Source organism: Gallus gallus, chromosome 2 (assembly GCF_016699485.2).
Source record: "Gallus gallus isolate bGalGal1 chromosome 2, bGalGal1.mat.broiler.GRCg7b, whole genome shotgun sequence".
Lineage (NCBI taxonomy): Eukaryota > Metazoa > Chordata > Aves > Galliformes > Phasianidae > Gallus > Gallus gallus.
In genome coordinates this window covers 143,666,895-143,689,735 of record NC_052533.1, presented here as the reverse complement: position 1 = coordinate 143,689,735, position 22,841 = coordinate 143,666,895, and the positions used below count along the sequence as shown (strand labels likewise).

The 22,841-nt window shown below is 40.8% G+C and overlaps 1 protein-coding gene across 2 annotated transcripts in view; it reads left to right on the top strand.

Moving 5' to 3' along the window:
• Positions 1-22,841, top strand: part of COL22A1 (collagen type XXII alpha 1 chain) — a 231,224-nt gene that overhangs the window by 15,157 nt on the left and 193,226 nt on the right. Inside the window, exons 2-3 of one of the 2 annotated variants that reach the window (NM_001139439.2) lie at positions 12,686-12,844; positions 17,684-18,250. In NM_001139439.2, the coding sequence (NP_001132911.2) occupies positions 12,754-12,844; positions 17,684-18,250 (658 nt within the window). In that variant the 5' untranslated portion in view covers positions 12,686-12,753. The remainder of the gene's footprint in view (positions 1-12,685; positions 12,845-17,683; positions 18,251-22,841) is intronic. The other variant, XM_046920616.1, reaches the window with a different exon arrangement.

The following is a 22,841-nucleotide window of genomic DNA, read 5'->3' as shown; positions in this document are numbered from 1 at the left end:
TTGTATAAGATGTAGATAAGATACTGGTATTTTAAGTACATTTTTGGACCTATGTTTTGCAGGAGATCAGACTGCATGTGATTCTCCCTCTTATCTGTAATAAACTCTAAATAAGAGTTTTTTCTTTGCATACATCAACATGAATATTAAAAACTTTCATTCATTAAATTTGGCCTTTCGCATACCCATGGAATGCAAGAACTGTAACTCCTTTTTTATCCAGTAAGAAGCAGACTGTTAGCCATGCTGACACAAAGACAAAAAGGCAAAACAGGCAGAGTCTCATAATATTTTTTCATTTTTTTTTAAATAATTGAAATAAGGAGATATGCTCAAAATACTTGAAAAGAGGCAACATCTTCATTAAAACTGTTACTCTTCAGAAAACTACTGCATTGGAAATTTTGCTTATCTGTATATCGGGTGAATTCATGCGCATCTCTGCCTATCGTGATGGTGCATTAGTACTTTTGCATGTTCCTCTGTATGAGAAAGAGAGCAAAAGAAAATGCTTGCTACTTGATGGGGAAGGAGATCCAGTAACAAAAAAAAAAAGTCATGGAAAAGGTCAAGGAACTTTGTTTTATTTTTTTTACCTTTTGTTTTTATTGGTGCTGTCTGCTCTCAGGTAACTTCATTCTGGTCCTTCTACTCAAACACAGTGTCATCTTTCTGTAAGGGATACTTTGGAACTGAGATGTGCTTCTTCAGTTCCCCATTAGACAGACTTTCTACTCAGTGATTTACACCCTCTGCATCTGAACTTGCTAAAGTTTCCTATTATTGGTTTTCGTCTGTTTGTAGTCGCTGCTTTTGGCTGGCTTTCTTATGTCACCTTGACCAGACAGACATCTGTTGAAATATCAGTATCTAAATCTTTATGTTTGTCTAGGCTGCCTTTATTGCCTCTGGGGAAAATAAGCACTTCTTGTATGTAGTTCATTTATTTTACTCATCCTCTTTAGGAAGATGTAAAATCAATCTGGCTATGGATTTTTGGGTTTTTTTTTTTTCATGAACTAGAAAGGGAACCCATCCTTAGTAGCTAAAGTATGAAAACACATATAATGTTAGATACCTACAGTCTGAATTTTGATTAGATAAATTGGATACAACGAGACTCAAGGTGATTCTTCCAGTCAGTGTCAGGATTATTGACCTGACCCTGTGCCACCCCTTGCGTGAAGCACAGAAAGGCAGACTGAGCTGTTGTGCAGGACTGGAAGGTATTGACCTTTCTTGTAAACCAGTTAAGTGATAATTCTTCAGCGTCCGTCATTCCCTGGTGGGAGAGCTGTGTGTGGGCTGTAGAACACAAATTTTTGTCTCTTTTCCTTTTGATGGGAGTGGCAGTGATGTTGACAGCCCTTCATGGAAGAAAATGGGAGTAGTGTATGCATTCTCTAGCTAAAGTCCTTTTCTGTTTTGTTGACAGCTTCTGGATCTTTATTTGCTAATTTTTTTATCTGTCTTCTTCAGTACTTGCCTGTTGTTCTTACTCACAGCCCTGGAAACATGAAAGCCAGGAAAAGGAGCAAACAAGGAGCTTTGCTGTAGGTCTTCTGACAGAATCCTGACAGGATTCATGGACAGTAACTTTATTCCTGTTGCATTCGGAAACATGGGGGAGGGAGGACTGAAGTGTGTTTTATCTCAATCTCTGACTTAGGATCCTTGTAATTCTGCTTTTGCTGGACTCCTGTGGGACCGTATGGGCTCCACCCTCAGGTGCTGAGGGGTCTGGTGGGGGTGATTGCTGAGCTGTTCTCCACCGTCTACCAGTGCTCCCAGTTATCTGGAGAGGTCCCAGAGGATTGGAGGCTTGCTGATGTGACTCCCATCTACAAGAAGGGCCGTAAGGAGGATCCGGGGAAGTACAGGCCTGTAAGCCTGACCTCAGTACCAGGGAAAGTTATGGAGCAAATCATCTTGGGTGAGATCACACAGCATGTGCATGGCATCCAGGGGATCAGGCCCAGCCAGCATGGGTTCATGAAAGGCAGGTTGTCCTGGACCAACCTCATTTCCTTCTACGACTGGTGACCAGACTGGTATCTGAGGGAAAGGCTGTTGATGTCGTCTATCTAGACTTCAGCAAAGCCTTTGACACAGTCTCTCACAGTATTCTCCTGGGGAAACTGGCTGCCTGTGGCCTAGACAGATATACCGTTCTTTGGGTAAGGAACTGGCTATTGGGCCACGCCCAATGGGTAGTAGTTAATGGAGTTAAGTCCAGCTGGCGACCCGTTACAAGTGGTGTCCCCCAGGGGTTGCTACTGGTGCCCATCTTGTTTAATATCTTTATTGATGACCTAGATGAGCGGATTGAGTGTACCCTCAGTAAGCTTGCAGATGACACAAAGTTGGGAGGTGGTGTTGATCTGCCTGAGGGTAGAGAGGCCCTTCAGAGGCATCTAGATAAGCTGTATCGCTGGGCTGAGGTGAATGGGATGAGGTTCAACAAGGCCAAGTGCCGGGTCCTGCACTTTGGCCACAGTAACCCCATGCAGCGCTATAGGATTGGGCTTGAGTGGCTGGATGACTGTGAAGAGGAAAGGGACCTGGGGGTGTTGGTTGATGCTCAGCTGAACATGAGACAGCAGTGTGCCCAGGTGGCCAAGAGGGCCAACAGCATCCTGGCCTGCATTAGAAATAGTGTAGCCAGCAGGAGCAGGGATGTAATCATCCCCCTCTATTCAGCACTGGTGAGGCCGAAACTGTGTTCAGTTTTGGGCCTCTCACTACAAGAAAGACATTGAGGCCTCGGAATGTGTCCAGAGAAGGGCAACAAAACTGGTGAGGGGTCTGGAGCACAAATCTTATGAAGAGCGGCTGAGGGAGCTGGGATTGTTTAGTCTGGAGGAGGCTCAGAGGAGACCTTTTTGCACTTCGCAACTTCCTGAAGGGAGGTTGTGATGAGGAGGGATTTGGCCTCTTCTCCCAGGCAACAAACAGGGCCTGAGGAAATGGCCACAAGTTGTGCCAGAGAAGGTTTAGATTAGACATAAAGAAAAACTTTTTCTCTCAGAGAATGAGTGGTCCAGCATTGGAATGGCCTGCCCAAGGAGGTGGTGGAGTCACCATCCCTGGCAGTGTTCAAGAAGCGTCTGGATGAGGACCTACGAGATACGGTTTAGTAGCTTGTGGTAGCAATGGTAATGGGAGGATGGTTGGACTAGGTGATCTTGTAGGTTCTTTCCAACCTTGTGATTCTATGATTCTATATATTGCCTACTTGTCCTACCTTAATGATGGCCACACTGCTGGGCAGAGATTCCTGAAATGTCAAGGATATGTTGTTCAACTTGTCTTGACTCAAAGCTGATGCTACATTAAGGCTATGCTTTTTATTTCTCTTAATTTAAAGAAGTGTATTGTGATGGTGAAGACACCTACATTTCAGACCAATATGGTCAGAGAAGTTGTGTCTTTCCTTCCTAGCACCAACACCTTACGTGGCTGAGAGAAGTATTTGAGGTTAGAGCCAGAAGAGTTTTGGGGAACATTTAGGCAGCCTTCAGTCCTCCATAAAACCTCCTACTTCTTCAGACACCTAAACTGATTTCATCTTACCTTCCTGCTCTGCTCTGCACTGGTGCGGCCTCACCTTGATCACTGTGTGCAAATTTGGGTGCAACAATATAAGAAGGACATAAAACTATTGGAGAGCATACAAAGCAAGGAAATGAAAATGGTGAAGGGTCTGGAGAGCAGGATGTATGAGGAACAGCTGAAGTAACTCGGTTTGTTCACCCCAGAGCAGAGGAGGCTGAGGGGAGGCCTCACGGCTGCCTACAGAGAATGGTGGGCATGGAGCAGACTCCCCAGGGAAGTGGTCATGGCCCCAAACTGCTGGAGTTCAAGGAGCATTTGGACAACGATCTCACGTGTAGAGTCTGTTTTTGGGCGCTCCTATGTGAAGCTAGGAGTTGGGCTTGATCCTTGTAGGCTCCTTCCAACTTGAGATATTCTATGATTAACTTTGAATTCTGTTGTTGGACTTCACCAGAACTGGGTGCCTTAAAGGATTTTAGCTACACATTATGAGAAATAAACAGTAGCAATCCCAAGCGAGTTCCAGTCCTATTTTGTGTTTCAGGCTACTATCCCAAATGCTTTGCTACCATGAAAATTACGTGTGAATTGCTTTCTACCCTGAGGGTCCTCTGCAACAGGGAGGCAAAGAATGACCTTCTCTAGAATTTGTAGAGGGAGAGAGTTATAAAGTCACTGAATCATAGAATAATTTGAATTGAAAGGGACTCTTAAAGGTCTTCTAGTCCAATCCCCTACACTGAACAGGAACACCTACAGCTAGATTAGGTTGCTTAGAACCCCCTGCAGCCTAACCTTGAATGTCTCCAGGGATGAATCATCTACCACATCTCTGGGCAACCTGTTATAGTGCTTCACTACCCTTACTGTAAAAAAAATAATCCCTATATCCAAAAAGATTATGTCCAGGACTGCCTGAAAGCTAGCTGTTTCTTTGTCTCTTCACCTGTGCTTTTCCTTTCTTGTGTTTTAACAGAGAGGTGGCAACTCATGTTCTCAGTAAACAAGAGAATGGAGGTACTCAGAGGGATGGGTTTCTGGTAGTGGATCCCTTGCAGGGAACAAGGCTTCCTGTAAATGTCGAGTGAAGAGGGAAAGCATCAGGGGAAAAGATGAGATTGCAACCCTGCTATCTGCACCTTCCCATGTAGTGACAGGTATCTCCTGGTTTTATGTCCTCTTGTCACAGATCTTTCACTTTTGCTAGGCTGTTTGTGTCTTCAGGAGATTCTGAGTTCCATTTAAAAGGCCAAGATCGTGAAAACTGCATAATGAAAAGACTTTGCAGTACAATATCTCTTAGTCAAATGTAGCCATTATTTTTTGCACAAACTTTCAGGAAATTAGATGGCTATTAAATTGTTGGAACAAGTGGAGGAGAGATTCATCCACATAGTGCAAGTAGGAGGCAAATGTATTCCTGTATTTGGGAAATTTTCTGTCATGTGGACAGTTCAGCAGAAGCACTGGGGAAATGGTGGGTGAGTGTGTGGTATACTACAAATTAGTATGGCTCTTTTATTAACCCAAGGAGTGTAAATCAGTTGACATCAGCTCATTTCTGAAGCTTTTAGGGATTCTAGTAATCTTTATCCATGCCATTAACATAATGCATAGGGCAAGAAATACAAAGCATTTCTTCCTTGCATTGGCCTCAGTAGGATTTTTGGGAGATACATTCACCATGCTCCTCCCTGTTAGGATATATGTTGCCTATTTTCCAGATTTAGGCTATTACCACCATCCCAGTTCCTGGCTCTGGCTCTGTTAGATGACTATATAAAGCCATGACATATGGGTCTTTTTACTAACATAACCCTATACTGTGCTAAAAAAGAAAATATTAGATTTCATTCCAGGAGTTGGAAGAACTTCCATGTGGATATAAAAAGCAGGAAATGGGCCCCTCTATAAGTAGAGCACTCCTCATATTGAATAGCCTCGAGGGGCTCAGTGTTAAAGGCTTCTTCCTCGTAGTTGATGTGAGCTGGACCCTCTCTGTCTGTGCTTGAGAGGAAATGGGATTTGCGGGTTGCCCATGCAGGTTACAGGTCTTAGGACAAAGGACTGGAGTTCTGTGATGCTGTAAAAAAACAGTGTGCTCCACATATATGGCAGTAAGGTTGTACTGGGGACAAGCTCAGGATTTTGAAAAAAACATTTCTACAGTTTGAAATATTTGCTTCCTCTGTGGGCATCTGTTTTGTCTTTGCCTTGCTTACATCAGTTCTCATTAAGCTGGATATCCATTATACCAGTGACAGTAAAATTAAATGTTTGAATTGGTCTTCTCATGAAGATTACAGTGTTATCTGTAATCCTAATTTGCAGGCACTCTGAATGACATGGAGGTGCTGGACTTCTCAATTGTAGGGGATGTGTATATTGCAAACCCTGAGAAAGTGACAGCACAAGACACATTTCAGGTGTTAAGTTAAAAAAAACATAGGTGAGGAAATATGGAGAAAGTTTTCTAAACGCCAGGGTGTGATGGAGTCCTTATTGGGATGGATGAGTTGCCTTACTTAGTAACATAGTTTGGACTACTGATCCAACCGTGTGAGTGCAGCCTGTTTGTAGGAGAGATAAGAAGGTAAATTTGGGAATGGTGGTAGGGATTTGGAGGTACCTCGCCACAGGCTTCAGGATTTCAGAGATTATGTCACAGAAGCTTTTTATGTCAGGTTAGTTTTGGGTTTTCTAAGCCAGTCAATAGAGAAACACCTAACCTTGATATGCAAGGGTATAATTCAGATTTGGAGTTACTTTCTCTGAACAAATCACTGAAAAGTTATACTTGGAGTAATGGCATCAAGGCTTTAGCCTGCAGACACTGCATAGCTGCAGCAGGCAAAAATACATTGCAAAGTGTTCACCTAGTACTTAGGGTATTTTAGAATTGCAGCAATTTGGCAGGCAACCATTAATAGCTTGTTTTAAATTGTCTGTGGTAGGTGCATTTACAAAGGAATCAGTTTGAAGGATGCATGGTCTAAACATAGGTTAAAGAGTCAGGAACTGTTGAATTCCAGTCATGACCTTCTCTCAGATTTCCCCACAAGTGCCTGTGCAGTGCTACGGAGGTTAAAATAACGTTTCTAAGTTTGCAAAGTGGAACATGCAGAAATTAGAAAACGCTCATGCTGAGTTAATCCAGTCCCTTTTACAGTATGCTTTATGACCATTTTAGACACTGTATATTTTTTCCCATTCAATTTCTGTCTTGTTGAGTCTCCTGGACAGGCACCAGTCACTTACCGAGCAATTATTTATTAAATTTCTCCTCCAAATTGTTTTATATGTAATTTATTTGTTGTACTATCAAACTTCTTTCCAAATGCAGTGATATTAATCATTCATTGGGACCTGTAGTTCCAACACCAACTACTTCAGAATAGTAAGAGTTCAGCTGAGGCAAACAAATTGATGGGTTTGAGTGCTCTACTGATCTTTCCTCAGCACTCCATTTAATCTCCCATCAAAATGACAGATCTCTGTGGCTAGCAGCCATGGTAACCATCTCTATGCGACTGATATGTTTTTTGGGGATCAGGGTAGAAGTTGCTCTTGAGGTGTGATAGTGAAAAAGGAGAGAAGAAACTCTTCAGTTCCTGCATCATTGGCAATACTTAAAGACTGGGGATCTGTTGGCTCTCACGGTACGTGAATATCCCATCCAACAAGCTGCAGAGGTGCGGACAGTCTCCTCTCTGGTTTCAGCAGACTTTGTATCAGTTTCAGTAGTTGTTAAATATAGCTGGTAGGGACATGGTTTAGTGGGCCTGGTGGTGATGGGTTGACGGTTGGACTAGATGGTCTTAGTGGTCTTTTCCAATGTTAACAATTCTGTGATTCTGTGAACAATGTACCTCAGGAGCAACACTGGCGTTAGCAGAAGGTTTTCTGCTTTGTTCATATAGATTTTGAAATAATGCTCACTGAAATCAGTGGCCCTTTTTTTCATTAACTGCAGTTGGCTTTGGATCAGGGCTGGGAAGATAAGCATCTACAAGAAATGCCACTGGATGATTTCTTTAAAAAGCATTGAACTAAGATATATGATGACATGGGCAGATTGAGGGAGAGAAAGTCCATTTCTCTTTTATATGGTCTCCTTCCTGCTCATATCAGCAATAATTTAGATAATTAAATTGCTTAGTTCAGTAGTTGGAACAGACATGATCAGCAAGCTGACTCTGCTAAGACGTCAAATACATTAGTGTTCTCTGTTTCTTTGTTTTGTTTTGTTTTGTTTTGTTTTTTACCTTTTTGCGTGTATGTGTAAAGCTTTATAATTGGATACTGTCTTTTTCACCCTAGGCTAGCTGCTTCTTCAGAGCAGCATACTAGAGACATTTAAAATCACATTAAGAATGCCAGCATGGGAAATTTATATGACATACAGTGAAGCTTCAGCGGCAGCAGACAAATGGATAAAATTAAGCAAAAAGTATTAGCAGTCTTTGACTTTAGCAGAAGGATGCACAGGTCAGTGTTGGGGTTTAGTAAGACATATCCTCCAGCATAAGCTCAGATATGCTAAAGAGCATACCAAAGTCCAAAACTGGATGTGCTTTTTACATTCAGACTGGAATCACTGCTCCTTACACTACCCCTGTAGGGTCTTTGAACTTTAGTTCTTATCAGGTAGGAGTGTTATTAAATCACACAGCAAAAATTCTCATATTAATGTTGACTACATTATTTTGGGGGCTTTTTTTTTGTTTGTTTGTTTATTAATACAATTTTGTGACTGACTCACTCCTCTAAAAGATGAAAGAGATCACAGAAATTGACCTGTTTTGGTTTTTTTTTTCCATCTCTGATTCACAAGAGTTTTGGTACTGATGATGTCTCTCAAACCAGGACAGAAGAGCAGTGGCTGGGTGGGCAGAGCGAGGGAATATCTGGTACTCGTGTTTAAATCACTCACCCTAGAAATACTGTGAAGTTTTCATGCTGCTGTCATACAATTTCTCCTCCTCATCCCCTGAATTATGATGATGTGAAGGTATTATCTAAAAATCAGGCTGAAACAAATCCCCATATGTCCCTTCAGCATCATACTCAGGCAGGAGAAAGACAGAGAGAGCAGGACAGAAAAACACAACACATTATTCTCAAAGGAAGAGGGGCTTTATTTTCCAAATAAACTGATGTGAGGATATTCTTTCATTTTGATTCAATCAGGAAAAAGAACAAAACAAAAAAATTCAAGCACAATAAAATTCAGCTCAGCTGCTCATTTTGGTTCTGTATGTGTACGTGATGCTTTGGACAGAGGCTCTGCTCTCAGCCTCCCTAAAGATCAAGAAGACAAAACAGCATCTCTTAAAAATGCAGGAGTGCAAGAGAAGCCTGACAGTGAGCAAAAGAATAAAGTACTTTTGAGATGAGAAGACTCAATTCTCCTTCATATATATATATTTTTAATATATATTTATATATTTTTAATGTTGCTTTTTATGAGCAAATATTTGCCAAAATGAATTTATTTATTGTTCAAGAACAGACAGGCCTTACCATAGATGCTCACTGACCTAGAACTCTATACCACTCCTCCAAAAAAGCAATAGCAAAGTTAAATGTTGTATAGAGCTTGTGTCCATCTTCTGCATATTGTTTGTTCAGCTGTGAGGCTGTACAAATAGCTTGGTCCTATGCCTGTATTTTAAGCACGGAGAGCTCACTTTAAAATTTACCAGCATTCTTTTTAGCCTGGATGCCATTCCCACATCATATTTGCATGCAGTCAAAATTATTCACAGAATCACACAGAATCACAGAATCACAGAATGGCCTGGGTTGGAAGGGACCTCAAGGATCATGAATCTCCAACCCCCCTGCCAGGCAGGGCCACCAACCTCTCCATTTACTAGACCAGGTTGCCCAGGGCCTCATCCAACCTGGCATTGAACACCTCCAGGGATGGGGCATCCACAACCTCTCTGGGCAGCCCGTTCCAGCACCTCACCACTCTCGTAGTAAAGAACTTCCCCCTAACATCCAACCTAAATCTTCCCTCTTTCAACTTAAAACTGTTCCCCCTTGTCCTACTGTTATCTACCCTTTCAAAGAGTTTACTCCCTTCCTGTTTATAGGCTCCCTTCAGGTACTGAAAAGCTGCAATGAGGTCACCCCGCAGCCTTCTCCAGGCTGAATAAGCCCAGGTCCCTCAGCCTGTCCTCGCAGGGGAGGTGCTCCAGTCCCCTGATCATCTTTGTGGTCCTTCTCTGGACCCTAATTCATTCCTTTATTTCCCATTAAACTATTAAAAATGGGATCTTCAGCTCGGGGTCTACAAACTCAGTCACAATAGGGTATGCCATTGCTTTTTGCAGTATCACTTAGTGCATGTAAATATGTCATGAAGTATTCTGGCAGTGAAATTTGAAAAATAAGCAGAAGAAAAAGAAGTGTTTTTAATGGATTTTCACTGACTTATGCCATTTCAGGACTAATATTTGCACGTGATTACTAAGTAATAATAACAGAAAACCATGTTGGGCAAATGGAAACAGGATCCACTAAAAATAAGTTTTTATGCCTGGATCACTCTGAAGCCTAAACTGTCCCACTCTGGGCTCCTTTTCAACAGTTTCTCCTGGAATGGAACATAGATGCTGGTCAGCTGCTGGAATCACAGACTGGGCTCAGCCTCATGGTGGTGAACTGAAATGGAGGAGAAATACTGCACAAAACCTCTCATGAGAAATGCTTTATCTCCAACCTTTCTTCTAATACCTCTGAAAACTTCATTGCCACAATATGAGTCCTGTTGATGTGAATGGGGCAATTTTATCTTCCTGAAACAATTTATAAACTGGTTGAAAGTTAAGAGACTTGGTTCAATTCTCCATGCTATAAAAATGGATAAAATGATGTGTTTTGGCCTGAGTGCAAGAATAACACTGAACCACAAATGTGTATTAAAGCCACCACAGGTTATGATTCTAGATTTTAAGCAGATGTTGTGATTTAATTTGCATTTCTCGTCCCCTATTTTTAGTCTAAATGACTGTTCTGAGATACTTTTCAGCGTTCATAGGACAGCAATGAGCTCCTGAAGTATTTTAGCCTAGAGTGGGGATGAGTGACTCCTTAGAAACACATTTCTCAAGCCTGGTCATATATGTAGCCCTTCATCAGAAGTGGATGAAGTGAAGCCTGTCCACCAAACTCCACATCTTTGCCTTTCAAACCAGCATGTGTCCATCCCGCTGCCATTCTGCTGAGTGACACCAACTGGTGGTCTGCTCCATTTATCCTGGCCTTGTATGAGTTAGCAGCTGGCAAAGGCCGTTTTTAATAATGTATTTATAAAACTTTGCTGCTGTGCAAGCCCAGACACACAGAAATGACGTTTGAGCTCTCAGCGCTGAAGGTGTAGAATGCCCCATGGCAGATCTGGTTTCCCATCTCTCCCTAAATGCCAGAAACCAACATTTCCTAGGAAAAAAACCTTGTGCTGCAGGCTCCCATTGCTATTTAAAGTTGCCTGCCCTGATCCCTCCACAGGCGGCTGCCTGATCGGTATTTCAGTAATGTGTTTATTTAGAAGGAAATTCTAACTACTACTGTAGGGCATGGTGATATTTTAATGCCCTTTTTACCTTGCAACCTTTTCTAGCAAGCTCTGTGAGAACCTCACTGTCTCACAGAGACACTGTCTGGTTGAGGTGTAAACTACAGCACCTGCTTGTGCCCTTTGGACTTGGGATGGTGCTTAAATAGAGCACCTGTTTTTTTGGATCCAACTAGCATTTATATTCCTCTGCTGGCAGATGCTTCCAACTTTTTATTCGTAGAGTGCACGATGTATTCAGTGCATTTTTTTTTCTCCTTGTCTGCATGTGATAAAGACCTTTGAAAATACAGGAGCCTGCATTTTGTTCTTAGAATAAGGATTTACAGGTACAGAAGACTTTCTCTTTTGTATTTCTTAAACCAGAATGATATGGAATTTATTTCTGAGAGACGTAGTAGAGATTGGCCCAATTTTTGACTGATCAAGACTGTATGTGAAGAAATGCTGACACCTCTGTTCTTTTTGTTCGTGATTCCCCCAGAACCGTATTGTTTTGCAAAGAAATTTCCTAGAATGAATAATCAGCCCTACAGCAATGATCCACAGCATACAGTGTTCCCTTTATGCCTTCTTTACACATCAAGGGGAAGAAGCTGATGTGCATATTAAAAGAGAGAGGAAGCAGAAATTCCTTAAGAAAATGAACCAAGTGATCTGTGCACTAAAGAGTAAAAGATGGAAGCAGGAGCCGAGATAAACTTTTCCAAAATGATTCCTCAGGCAGTAAGCTGCAAAGTGGAAACTAATTTCCCTTGCGTGTGTGGAGTTAAGTACATTAAATTGCAATGATTTCATGATCCTTATAGTAAAAGATAATTTTTAATAGTAAATAAATGATTACATATTTAAACAATTAGAAAGAAGTTAGATTAGTGTTAGAAAAGGTAGCTATACTTGGCATGGCTTGTTAGAGCACTGTCTGAATTCTGTGACTTCAGGCAAGGTATACTTGAGACAGTAACCTTAAACTGAAGGTATTCCACCTGAGCTTTTACATTTCTTACCTAAATAGTTGAAAGATATATTTTGAAGCTGCTGAGTTTATGACTATAGACATGGACAGCAGCAAGCACATATAGGAAAACAGCCATGTGTTTTTAGTGTTCAGCATTTCTGAGGCTTGGGAACTGAAAGCAGCCATGGGCGAAGTGGCAATGTGTTGTGTGTGATTTGCAGTGGGCTGTATCCCAGCTCCACGTTTTGTATCTCCTAATGATGAATATGTGGGAGGGCCATGTCAAGAATAGTTTCCACTCCAGTGCGTTGATTGTGTAGTTGGCAGTGAGCTCAATTAAAGTATAATAATCTGGTAATCTCTCTCCTTCTGCACTCAGGCTGCTACACACTGAATAGAGGCAGTGAAAGGCTATAGCATTTGAAAAGTAGGTGAACTTCTTGCCTCTTTGTCTGGGTGGTTTGTGTCTCGTCAACAACATGAGAAGCGGAAGAGACAACTCCCCAAAACGATGCTCCCATGCCTTGCATCATTACTTCTATTTGTTTTTCTGTGAGATAACACTTGCTCTTTATTTTCCTTGATAGGCCACAGATTGGATTTCTAGAGAGCTTCCCACCACGTTGAAAAGACAAGCTGATGTGAGAAAGGAGATATGTCTGTTATGGGAAGATGCCATTTACCCTGTCTCCTAATTCTTTTCACACTTATGTTCAGTGAGGAGAGAACTGAGGCACAGAGAGCAGGTATGCACCATTCCACTCCTGTTAAACAGCTGCTGGGGCTTTTACAAGGCTGAGATGCTATCACTGTTATCGTTGTAGGAAGAAAGCAATAAAAAAGCAAGTAAGACATTTACTACTGAAAAGACATAAAACAGACCTTAGGAATGGAGCTAAGGGATCAGGGTTATGATTTAACTAGAGTTTCTGGTTTTCAGCCATCCAGAACAAAAGGAGCAGCATGCAACTTGCTCTGGATATGCCTTATCCACGGAGGTGGCATGGAGGTCACCCCTTACACTGATTTCAGTGGGTTTCACATTAGACCTGGTGAATCTTTCTTTTGACTGGGACTTTCCCAGTAAAGTAAACAGAGTTAGGGTGCTCTTCATATTTCTCCATCTCATGGTTCGTACTGTCTAGCTGGGTCCCTGACATGGTTTTTGGCCTGTGCCATTTAGCACTGTCCCCTGAAATACCACTCAATTACGTGTCTGCTTGAACAGGGATGTGTTAGGCACATTGTTTTTTGAGGAGAAGTAGGAAGAGTTTATTTATCTACAAGTGAATGATGCTAAAGGTCAGGGATTGAGAATGGTTATAGACCTACACAGCTTATTTGTAATAAAAGCCCAAAGGTACTTTGAGATAGAAGGTTTCTTGGTTTCTTTCTAGGAAAGAAAAGAAAGAAAATGAGTTTTTAGACATTCTCTCAGTCTAAGGAATTGCTGCTTTACAGAGATGTTATGTGATCTGCTCAGTCTGGAGAAGAGAAGGCTCTGGGGAGACCTCACTGCAGCCTTGCAGTATTTAAAGACAGCTTACAAACAGGAGAGAGACTGATTTTTTTCATGGTCTGGTAGTGATAGGACAAGGAGGAACAGTTTTGAACCAAAAGAGAGGAGGTTTAGATGAGATTTTAGGCAGAATTTTTTTCTCAGAGAGCAATGAGTCACTGGCACAGACTGCCCAGAGAAGCTGTGGATGCCTCATCCTTGGAATTGCTCAAGGTGTCAGGTTGGATAGGGCTCTGGCCAACCTGATCTACTGCCTGATTTAGTGGTTGGCAACCATGTTCATGGCAGAGGCGTTGGAACTACATGATCTTTGCAGTTCATTCCAACCCAAGGCATTCTATGATTCTTTGTTTTTATGATTCTATGATTTCTGTAAATCTTTTAGTATCAAGTTTCAAAGGAATGACTACTTATTAACAAATACAAAGTGAAATGTCATCTTTTCTAGTGCTAGTGGATCAGTTACAGAAAAGAAGTACCATTTATAATTTCATTATATAATTACATTAAATAATTTTGGGCTTATGGCTTGTTTGTGAGCTATTTATAATGGCACCGTAGCAAAATGGTTGAGCCGGTGTCTGAACAGGTGACTACAACTCTTGGAATTGTGGTTCCGGAGAGCATTTCTGTAATTAAAAAACTGAAAGTTCACTTTCTATGAATTATGTCCCATATTCCTTTAACGTCAACTGTTTCTGCCAGTAAACAACATTATAATAGCATTCTTGGAAAACAATCAATTTTGCCCAGCAGTGGACAATGCAGTAATAAAAATGCAGATTCATGCTTACTAAAAGCTTTTCTGCAGCATTTAATCTCACTGCCATCAGCAGAGAATGACTGACTTTAAGAAAATAATCCTAAAAGATCGTATTTTTCTGCCCTGCAATACTGCCTGAATAGGCATCACATTTTAGACTTCAAAAACACCTCGTTTTAAGGCTCATCGCCTTTGAACACAGATAGGATGGATTCTTTCTGTTCTGTTTGTTTTTCAAGTACAGTCATATCATCATCTCATCTGCTGAAAGTCATTAAAATGAGCAACAGGAAGCTCTTTACCTCATGGGTTTTATAGTTAAACCTTTATATTTCGTGGTTAGTCTCAGTTAATATTCTTTCAGACAGAGGAGATTAACAGTGATTTTTTCTTATGGAAATCAGAGATTTCTTGCTTAACTTTTTCTGTTACATCCTTTATATTCTGCAAAAAGCAAACAGAACTGCACTTGGAAATCTAGCCAGTATACATGGGTGCAATGTAATTGACATTTCATAATATAAAACCATATATTCCATCATCTTCACACTCTCTTTGCTGAAGAGAATTACTGCAGTCTCTGCAACAGCTTCCAGGTAGCTGCTCATGCTGCTGATATATCCAGATAGATCCTTCTTGCTTTGTGGTCACAGTCAGGATAAGAGAAAACAGGATTTCCTCTCTTATAAAATTCCATCACAAAACATGATCCCGTATGGACAAATTGTTTCTAACATGACTTCAATCCCATATGGGCAGGTTGTTCCCTTTGTCACAGGAAGAACAGCAACACCTGGCTCAGGTTTCTGGCATGTCCCCTGTATCAGAAGTAAACACAGCAACAGATGATGCTCATTGTTCATCATCCACAACATACCAAGTATATGTTCAGCCTCTCTCAGTGCTATCATGTAGTACCACGAGCGTTGCTCTACAGTGCTGTAATGCCTGACTGTACTGCTTCTTCTCTTATCTGAAAGCAAGTCCTCTTCATGTTACTGAGCCATCCACACACTCCTTTCCAGCGCAGGGAGCTGTTGTGAGACTCCTGTCCTCTGCAGGGCAGCTGCACAACATCAAAATGATCAATAGCACCAAAACTAATATTTGAAATGTAAGCTCAAATATGGGTGTGGGAGAAGACTTTGTGACCTTCCTTCAGGCTCAGATATCAGAACTCTGTGAAGACATGCTAACAGTGTCATACCCATCCACCTTTGGATAGTGTGTTTCATATTTCTATTCACTGAGGTGGCTGTCATGCAAGTACTTGGATACCTCCATATTCTTTGACCTGTATGGAAAAATTGCTAGTTCTCAACTAACACCTGCAATGGATGCTTTTACATTAGCATTTTAGATCTGTTAGGGAGTGCAGAAAGGACTGAGTGTTTCCTAAGGCCTGGGAGCCACAAGTGATAGGGCAGGACTGAGGGTGGTTCAACCAAGGATCCGGGTCATCAGGGAAGCTCATAGTGATGAAGCAGGTCCAAGGTCAATCCAGGAACATGACTCAGCAAACGCATAGTGCAGATGAGGTCTGAAAACAGCAGTTGGTATCAGCCACCATCCAGGCAGGTCTGCAGAAGTGAGACATGTCTGTGGTGGTAAGACAAGAGGAAGTGGTTTCAAACTAAAAGAGAAGAAATGTATACATAAGAAATGAGTTTTTTTTATAGAAAGGGTGGTGAGGCACTGAAGCAGGTTGCCCAGAGAGGTGGTGGATGCCCCATCCCTGGAGACATTCAAAATCAGGCTGGATGGGACTCTGAGCAGCCTGATCTCTCTATAGATGTTCCTGTTCATTGCAGGGAAGTCGAGCTAGGTGACTTTTAAGAGTCCTTTCCACCCCCAAAGATTCTATGATTCTATGATATAATGTATCTTGATCACTGATATGTAGACATTTAGTTGCTGGAGCCTGGCTGGAACTAATCTGTGTGTGAAAACACAGAAACCATATAGTGAGGATCTCACAGATCTACAGAGAGCAAAACTGTTCTCAGTGAGCATACTTTAGAGTCACAAGTTTCCTTGACTACTCCCAGATTTTCTGATCAATGGAATTGTGTTGATCAGTCCAGAGCATGGAGGAAGTTAATGTCATGGTTGTGATATTAATAATTAAATGGTGCAGGCACTTGTATGGACCAGTTCTCTGTCCTGAGTCACATTATATGTGCTTTGTTTTTCACATGTTTTGTCAAACTAGCCTTTTAGGATTGGTTCAAACAAGCAGTTGTGCTTGTGAGATGGTGTAGGACAAGAAGTAATGAAGAAATAATGACTGGTGGTTGTGACCCTAGATAAATTGACTGTAGAGTTCCTCAGTCTTGAAGCTGTGTGATTTGTTAGGCACTATGGTTTATAATGGTAGATTAAATATATACATGTATGTTTTTTTCAGGTGGCATAATGTTGATATATCCTGGTCATCTCTGGGAATTTTTATGGTTATTTTGCCTGCTGGTTTGCATATAATCAGAGAGAGCTAGAAAACATCTCTTGGGAGATTTATTTTCTTGGCAATCAGCTGACAAATATGTGATCAGTCTGGTTTCATAGGGCAAAAAATCTGCAATTAAAATATATTTGCCTTTCAGATTACACTGGCCACGGATTACAAATATCATGGCTGGAGCCAAAAGAGTCTTTGTAGAGATGAGTGAACTTTTTCATCACAAAGAAACTGCATTTGTTGTCAGGGAAGCCATCCCAGTATTCAGTGAGTCATCCTTTAGTCAATAGTCAATGGCAGAGAGCCTCAAAATCGAAATAATCATGTTATAAAGTTGCTTCACCAAGCTATCACGCTGAGCAGAAGAACTGCTTCTAGCTAAGAATACATAAATCTTAATGTTAATGCAGGAGGGAACATGAAAGCTTTACTACTCAAGGTCAAGATTGGCATAGGGAAGGTCAGAACAGGTCTCTTGAGCTGCCAAGGTCATTTCAGAGCATTGCCTGAGCAAAAAGACTGCAATGAAGTTTTTAAAAGAGAAAAAAAAGCTTCATATACATGCAGATGGTGTAGGTGAAAGATTGAGCAGAGGAAGTTAGTAGTGCAGGAAGAGAAAGGGTATGCATTTCAATGAGAAGTGTGCTGATCTACTGTAGATCTGAAACAGAAGAAGTGAATCACAAGGAAGAACGGCTGAGAATCTGCACTTTCTCTGCAGGAGAGGGAGAGGGTTTGTTGTCTCCTCAGCATCGCTCAGTGAGGAACCATGCCTGGGGAATATTTGTTCTGTCTGATACTTGTATTTCAACTTTCCTCAGCAGTGTATTCTGCCACTTTTGCAGGTTGCAAGAATGTTCATTATGACCTTGTTTTCATCTTGGATGCCTCCTCCAGTGTTGGAAAAGAAGATTTTGAGAAGGTTCGGCAGTGGGTGTCTAATTTGGTGGAAACTTTTGAGATTGGTCCTGACAAAACCCGCGTCGGTGTGGTGCGATACAGTGACCGGCCAACCACTGAGTTTGACCTGGGAAAGTACAAAACCTGTGAGGAAATCAAAGAGGCCGCCCGAAAAATTAGGTATTATGGGGGTAATACAAACACTGGAGATGCTCTCCGGTACATCAACACTTACAGTTTTTCCAAAGAGGCAGGTGGGAGACTTAGTGATCGAACTGTTAAAAAAGTGGCTATCCTTCTGACTGATGGACGGAGCCAGGATTATGTCTTGGATCCGGCCAATGCAGCTCGTCAGGCTGGAATTAGGATCTTTGCTGTGGGTGTCGGCGAAGCCTTAAAAGAAGAATTGGATGAGATTGCTTCAGAACCGAAGTCTGCTCACGTGTTTCATGTCTCCGATTACAATGCCATCGATAAAATTCGGGGGAAGCTGAGAAGACGTCTCTGTGAAAGTAAGTAGACCTCACAGTTCTTTTACACAAAGAGAATTAATAGGTTCGGTTATCATGTAGGTGTGAAAAGCTGTGATTTTTTTCTTTTCATGCTTACCTGGTTATAATTCTACGCTGATACCTCTTTGTTTTATTGTCTTCTACTTTCTTCTACTCTGTAAGAAGTCATTTTACTACCTGGCTTGAGTTGATCTGCTCCCATTCTGGGTTCTTCTGCCCAAGTTAGCTTAAAGTATAGATCAGCTCCTAGCAGTGAGCTAGAAAGCAGATTGTGAATTCCCTTTTCATTCTTAAATAGTTCAACTGCTCTATCATTTTTTGGACTACTGAATGGATTTTATCTGATTTATTCTTACATCAGCCTTCTGGCTGACAATTTTATTTATACCCCAAATTTAGTTAAGCATGAGAATCTTTGTGGGTTATTTTTTGTTGTTTGTTGTTGTTTTTTGTTTTCTTTTGTTTTTTAATTGGAGTGGGGAAGATTTTTATTTTCTTTTGTTTTTCTTATTTTCTGTTTTTATGAGATTAAAAAAAAAAAGTGCACTGTATAATGTACTGAGAATAGGAAACAAAAGGAAACTTATTTGTTTCTGCATTTCAGCATCCTAACTCTACTGACAACTAGTGTTCACTAGTGTTCACTAGCAATCCCATAAATCTTGGTGATGTTCTGAATGGTGTTTAGTAGAGAACAGTGTTCTCTTGTTCTTGGTTTTGCTGCTTTTCAGTGTGTGTTGCGGTCATTTTCAGTTTTTTGGGTCAAATTAATTAGGTACTGTTCTGGATCATAGGTCTGAATTTGAAAGGCAACAGATGAATCTCTGTGGAATGCTGTAACGTTGCAGTGTCAATGACCTGGTCTGCAGGCTAGGAAGTTATGTTACTGTCTGCTGGCAGGAACTTACCTGGAAAGAAGCAAACCTTCCAGTTTGATGTTGTGAGGCTCTGTTTTTGCTCTCCGTAACATCACTTTGCAAGAAAAATGTGTTAATGTAGGGCTCTGGTCTTACGAGTGCTTCTTAAGTAGAGAGTCGCACTTGCAGACATAGACCTGTTGACGTCATGATATCATTGCTTTTTTGCTGCTTGAATAAAACTGCTTGTAGATAGTGTGAGTCTGATACAAGTGAAAGTCATGCTGGATATTCACTACATGTTGCAGATTGAAGGAGCTGAATGTTTTTCCTTGAAAATGTAAGTAATTATACACTTATGACCAGAGTAGAATAAGGCAGAGTAAACCCTTCTTGCCAGATACACTCAGACAACTCAGACAACCTCTTACTGCAAGTGCTGAACAACCAAATTCTAATTTTCCTTTGAAAATCTGTCACATTTCTTTTCCAGGAAAACTGTTTTCAGTACTTCTTACCTGTTTGTTGCCTTCTCAAGAAAACATTTGCCCATTTGACAGAGTGTAATGCCATTTGTTTGTGGCTTTCTGAGTCCATACTACATTCACACATATGTTCATGTCACTCCTCAGTAGATCCCAAAGGATTACTAGGAGAATATTTCATCCATATGTGATAATTGTCACTTTCCAAGGTGTTTGCTTCCCCCTTCACCAGTTGGTTTGGTGTGGAGAAATAAACCCTCTAAAAGGGTAACTGAAAGGGAAAAGTTTAGTTGTATTAGATACAGGGAAATTTAAGGAGAAAGCTGACTGATGTATGGATTGGTTTCTATGTAAGAACAAAGGGAATTGGACAGCCATCAATGAACATTATTAATTAAAGCAGGAGCAGAGAGGAATGAAAAGAGTTAGCTAAACAAACAGTGAGTGGATAATGTGTACATTCTGAGGGACATTCAGGCAGAATAATGAAGTGTAAGATAGTTGGCTGTGACACAGGGAAATTGACCATCCAAGTGCATGGAGAATTTGACAGGAGTAGATCCAGTATAGAAAGGGGAGTTAAAAACAAAGACAGCATACACAGGTGCCTTAAGGTGTATCAGTCTTTGCAGTGGAATGATTACCACATTGGCAGCAGTTACAAGAAATAGGTCCGCAAAAGGTGTTCCTAGTGGGTGTTTTTCTGATTCAGGGATCCCAGTAAGATGCTGTAACATCCCTACATCCTTCATTCCAGCCTTGGTAGAGGAGAATTCTACTCAATATCTGGTGTCCGTCCTTCTCACTATACTTGGAGCCTGATCCTGTCCTATATTCGCATAGAGACTGGGGAGTCTTTTTTTGTTATTTGAATATGTGAAGTGGAACTGTTCTGGAGGATGAGAGGGAGCTAGTGGAGAATCCAGTCTCTTCTGGTGCGTGTGCCACTTTTAAATGCTGTTTTAATATGGCGGGAACAGGAGAAGAGTTCACTGTAAGGGCTATATCTTACACATATTTAGAAGGTAAAACTTATAATAGATGTTGTGGTTAACGCTCTGTAATTTCAATGTGACAACTCTGAATAAAACAGGAACATACAAACCACTGGTGGGTGGAGAACATGATGAGGGCATATGCTAAGATGCTATTCAGTTTGTGCACGTTCTGAGATAAAAGTGTGTATCATCCGAGCCAGCCTAGGCTTTTAATAGATGCAATCTTCTGTGAGCTCCTGGGAGACATGAATCAGTGAGTGGAAATGATAGAGGGGAAATTAGTTTGTTATACTGACCAGTGATGAGTTTTCCAGTCCTTTTACTACTGTATTACGAAATGGGAAGAGTTGTGCAGTGTTGCAAATAGGGGATTTTGTGCCAACAGCTGTTTGTAATCACTTGTCTCTGGTCTCACTGGATATCTGTCCTAGACTCTGTCATTCCATCTTGCTATATCTGACTGAATTTATTGCTGAGAACATGCCATTATGTTCATTAATAACTTTTTAGCTCCCATTTGATCTTGTGGAAATGAGCAAGACAGAATCAAAAAATAACATCTGCTCAGTGAGACAGTGTAGCAGTGTGAGATATTTTTGCCAAAAGTCTCCACTACCTTGTGGACTATATTTAGAAGGCAAAAATGGGTGATTGTTTCACAGGACAGCAGGAGAGATGTATTCTGTTAAAAATTCCAGATATGCGATCTAAATAGAGTTTCTGCTTGTATGTTGTTTAAGTAACAACAGGCAGCTATGGAATATTTAAAAATATACTGGCACCTGCTTCTGGTAGGTAAATAGAAGGTTTATGCTTGTCAAACACAGCCAACTGTTTCAGATTCAATACAGGTTTCATCTGATGCTGAACTTGAGATGTTAGTGCATATATAAAGCTGTTGACCTGACATGGATCTGGTAGCTCTGCAGGTTAATCTCAATAAGGAAGACATTGCAGTGATGCCATAGAACACCCACCTGTGGTAAGGGATAATTGTTTCTTAAACAAAACTGATTACAGTGTTCAGGACCAGATTTTTTCTGTTGTTGTTAAGCCAGACAGGTGATAAGATGCTGTTTGCAAAACTGAGCAAAAATGTTCTCCTAAAACATTCTCGATCTTCCCTGACTCCATAAAGGAGGAGTCTTTGACTTGGCAACCTCGGGCTGATTTCTGAGCCTCTGCTCTGTTGCAAAAGTTAAATTTCACAGTTTGAAAAGAAATTTGGCATGAGAGCTATAGTCTCTGCTAAAGATGGTTTTTTCTACACCCAGTGATAGGAGAATTTGGTAGAATTTCAGAGTCATTGGTCCATGAGCATTGGTGAGTTGTATTTGTAATGCAGTTCTTTCTACAGTCAGTTTTCAGTAGCCTGTGAGCTTGATTTATCTTTCATGACAAGTTCTTCTGTAAGTATGCGGAAGACCAAAGGACGATGTCATTAAATCAGTCTCAAATTCTTTGCAAGCACGATGAGCTAGAGCTGAAATATTTCAGTATCTGGTAGGTACCAATACTTTATCATTAATTTCAGTGCAGATACCAACTCCTACGATCAAGTCTCGAAAGCAATCACATGTTCAGATGATTCATAAAGTATATTCTCCTATTTTGTACTTGTCTCTTTTGATTTTGGGTTGTGCGTGCAGTTCATAAAATGTAAGTCCTGTAGTACCACAGCTATTTTTCTAAATGCAAAAATGCTTCCGACCTTCAAGGCAGCAGCTTGAACACCATTCAAAATAGTTAAAAGTCTTGAGTTGTTCAAGTCAGCTTCCTCAGGTTCATGACATATTTGAAGAGGAATTTGCATTAAAAAAAGCAGTCTGTGTCTTTGTGAACTTTAATATTAAAAAAAATCTAATATACAGAGAACATACCAGAGGATAGGCATCATGAGTTCCTAAGAAACTTATCAATATGATGGAATCATACATGAGTACTGAAATATCTGAGCACATCAGCACTTAGCAGTACTTACCTAACTGATGACACGAGCATTCTTTACTCCTTGTTGTGCTCTGAGGTTCCACTGAAAAAAAAATATATATAAATAGATTTGCATTAGACAACATGGAATGGGGAAGGAGATAGATAGAATTCAGAAACTGGCATCACTTAGAAACTTGAAGTATTTTAATGAACTCAATTATGGTAGTAGCTTTAACTTTTTGTAGTTTGTTGAGCAGAATTTGCAGACTTGGGAATCTGCAGTCTGCTCTTCCTTTCATAGTTGGAATATTACTTTATT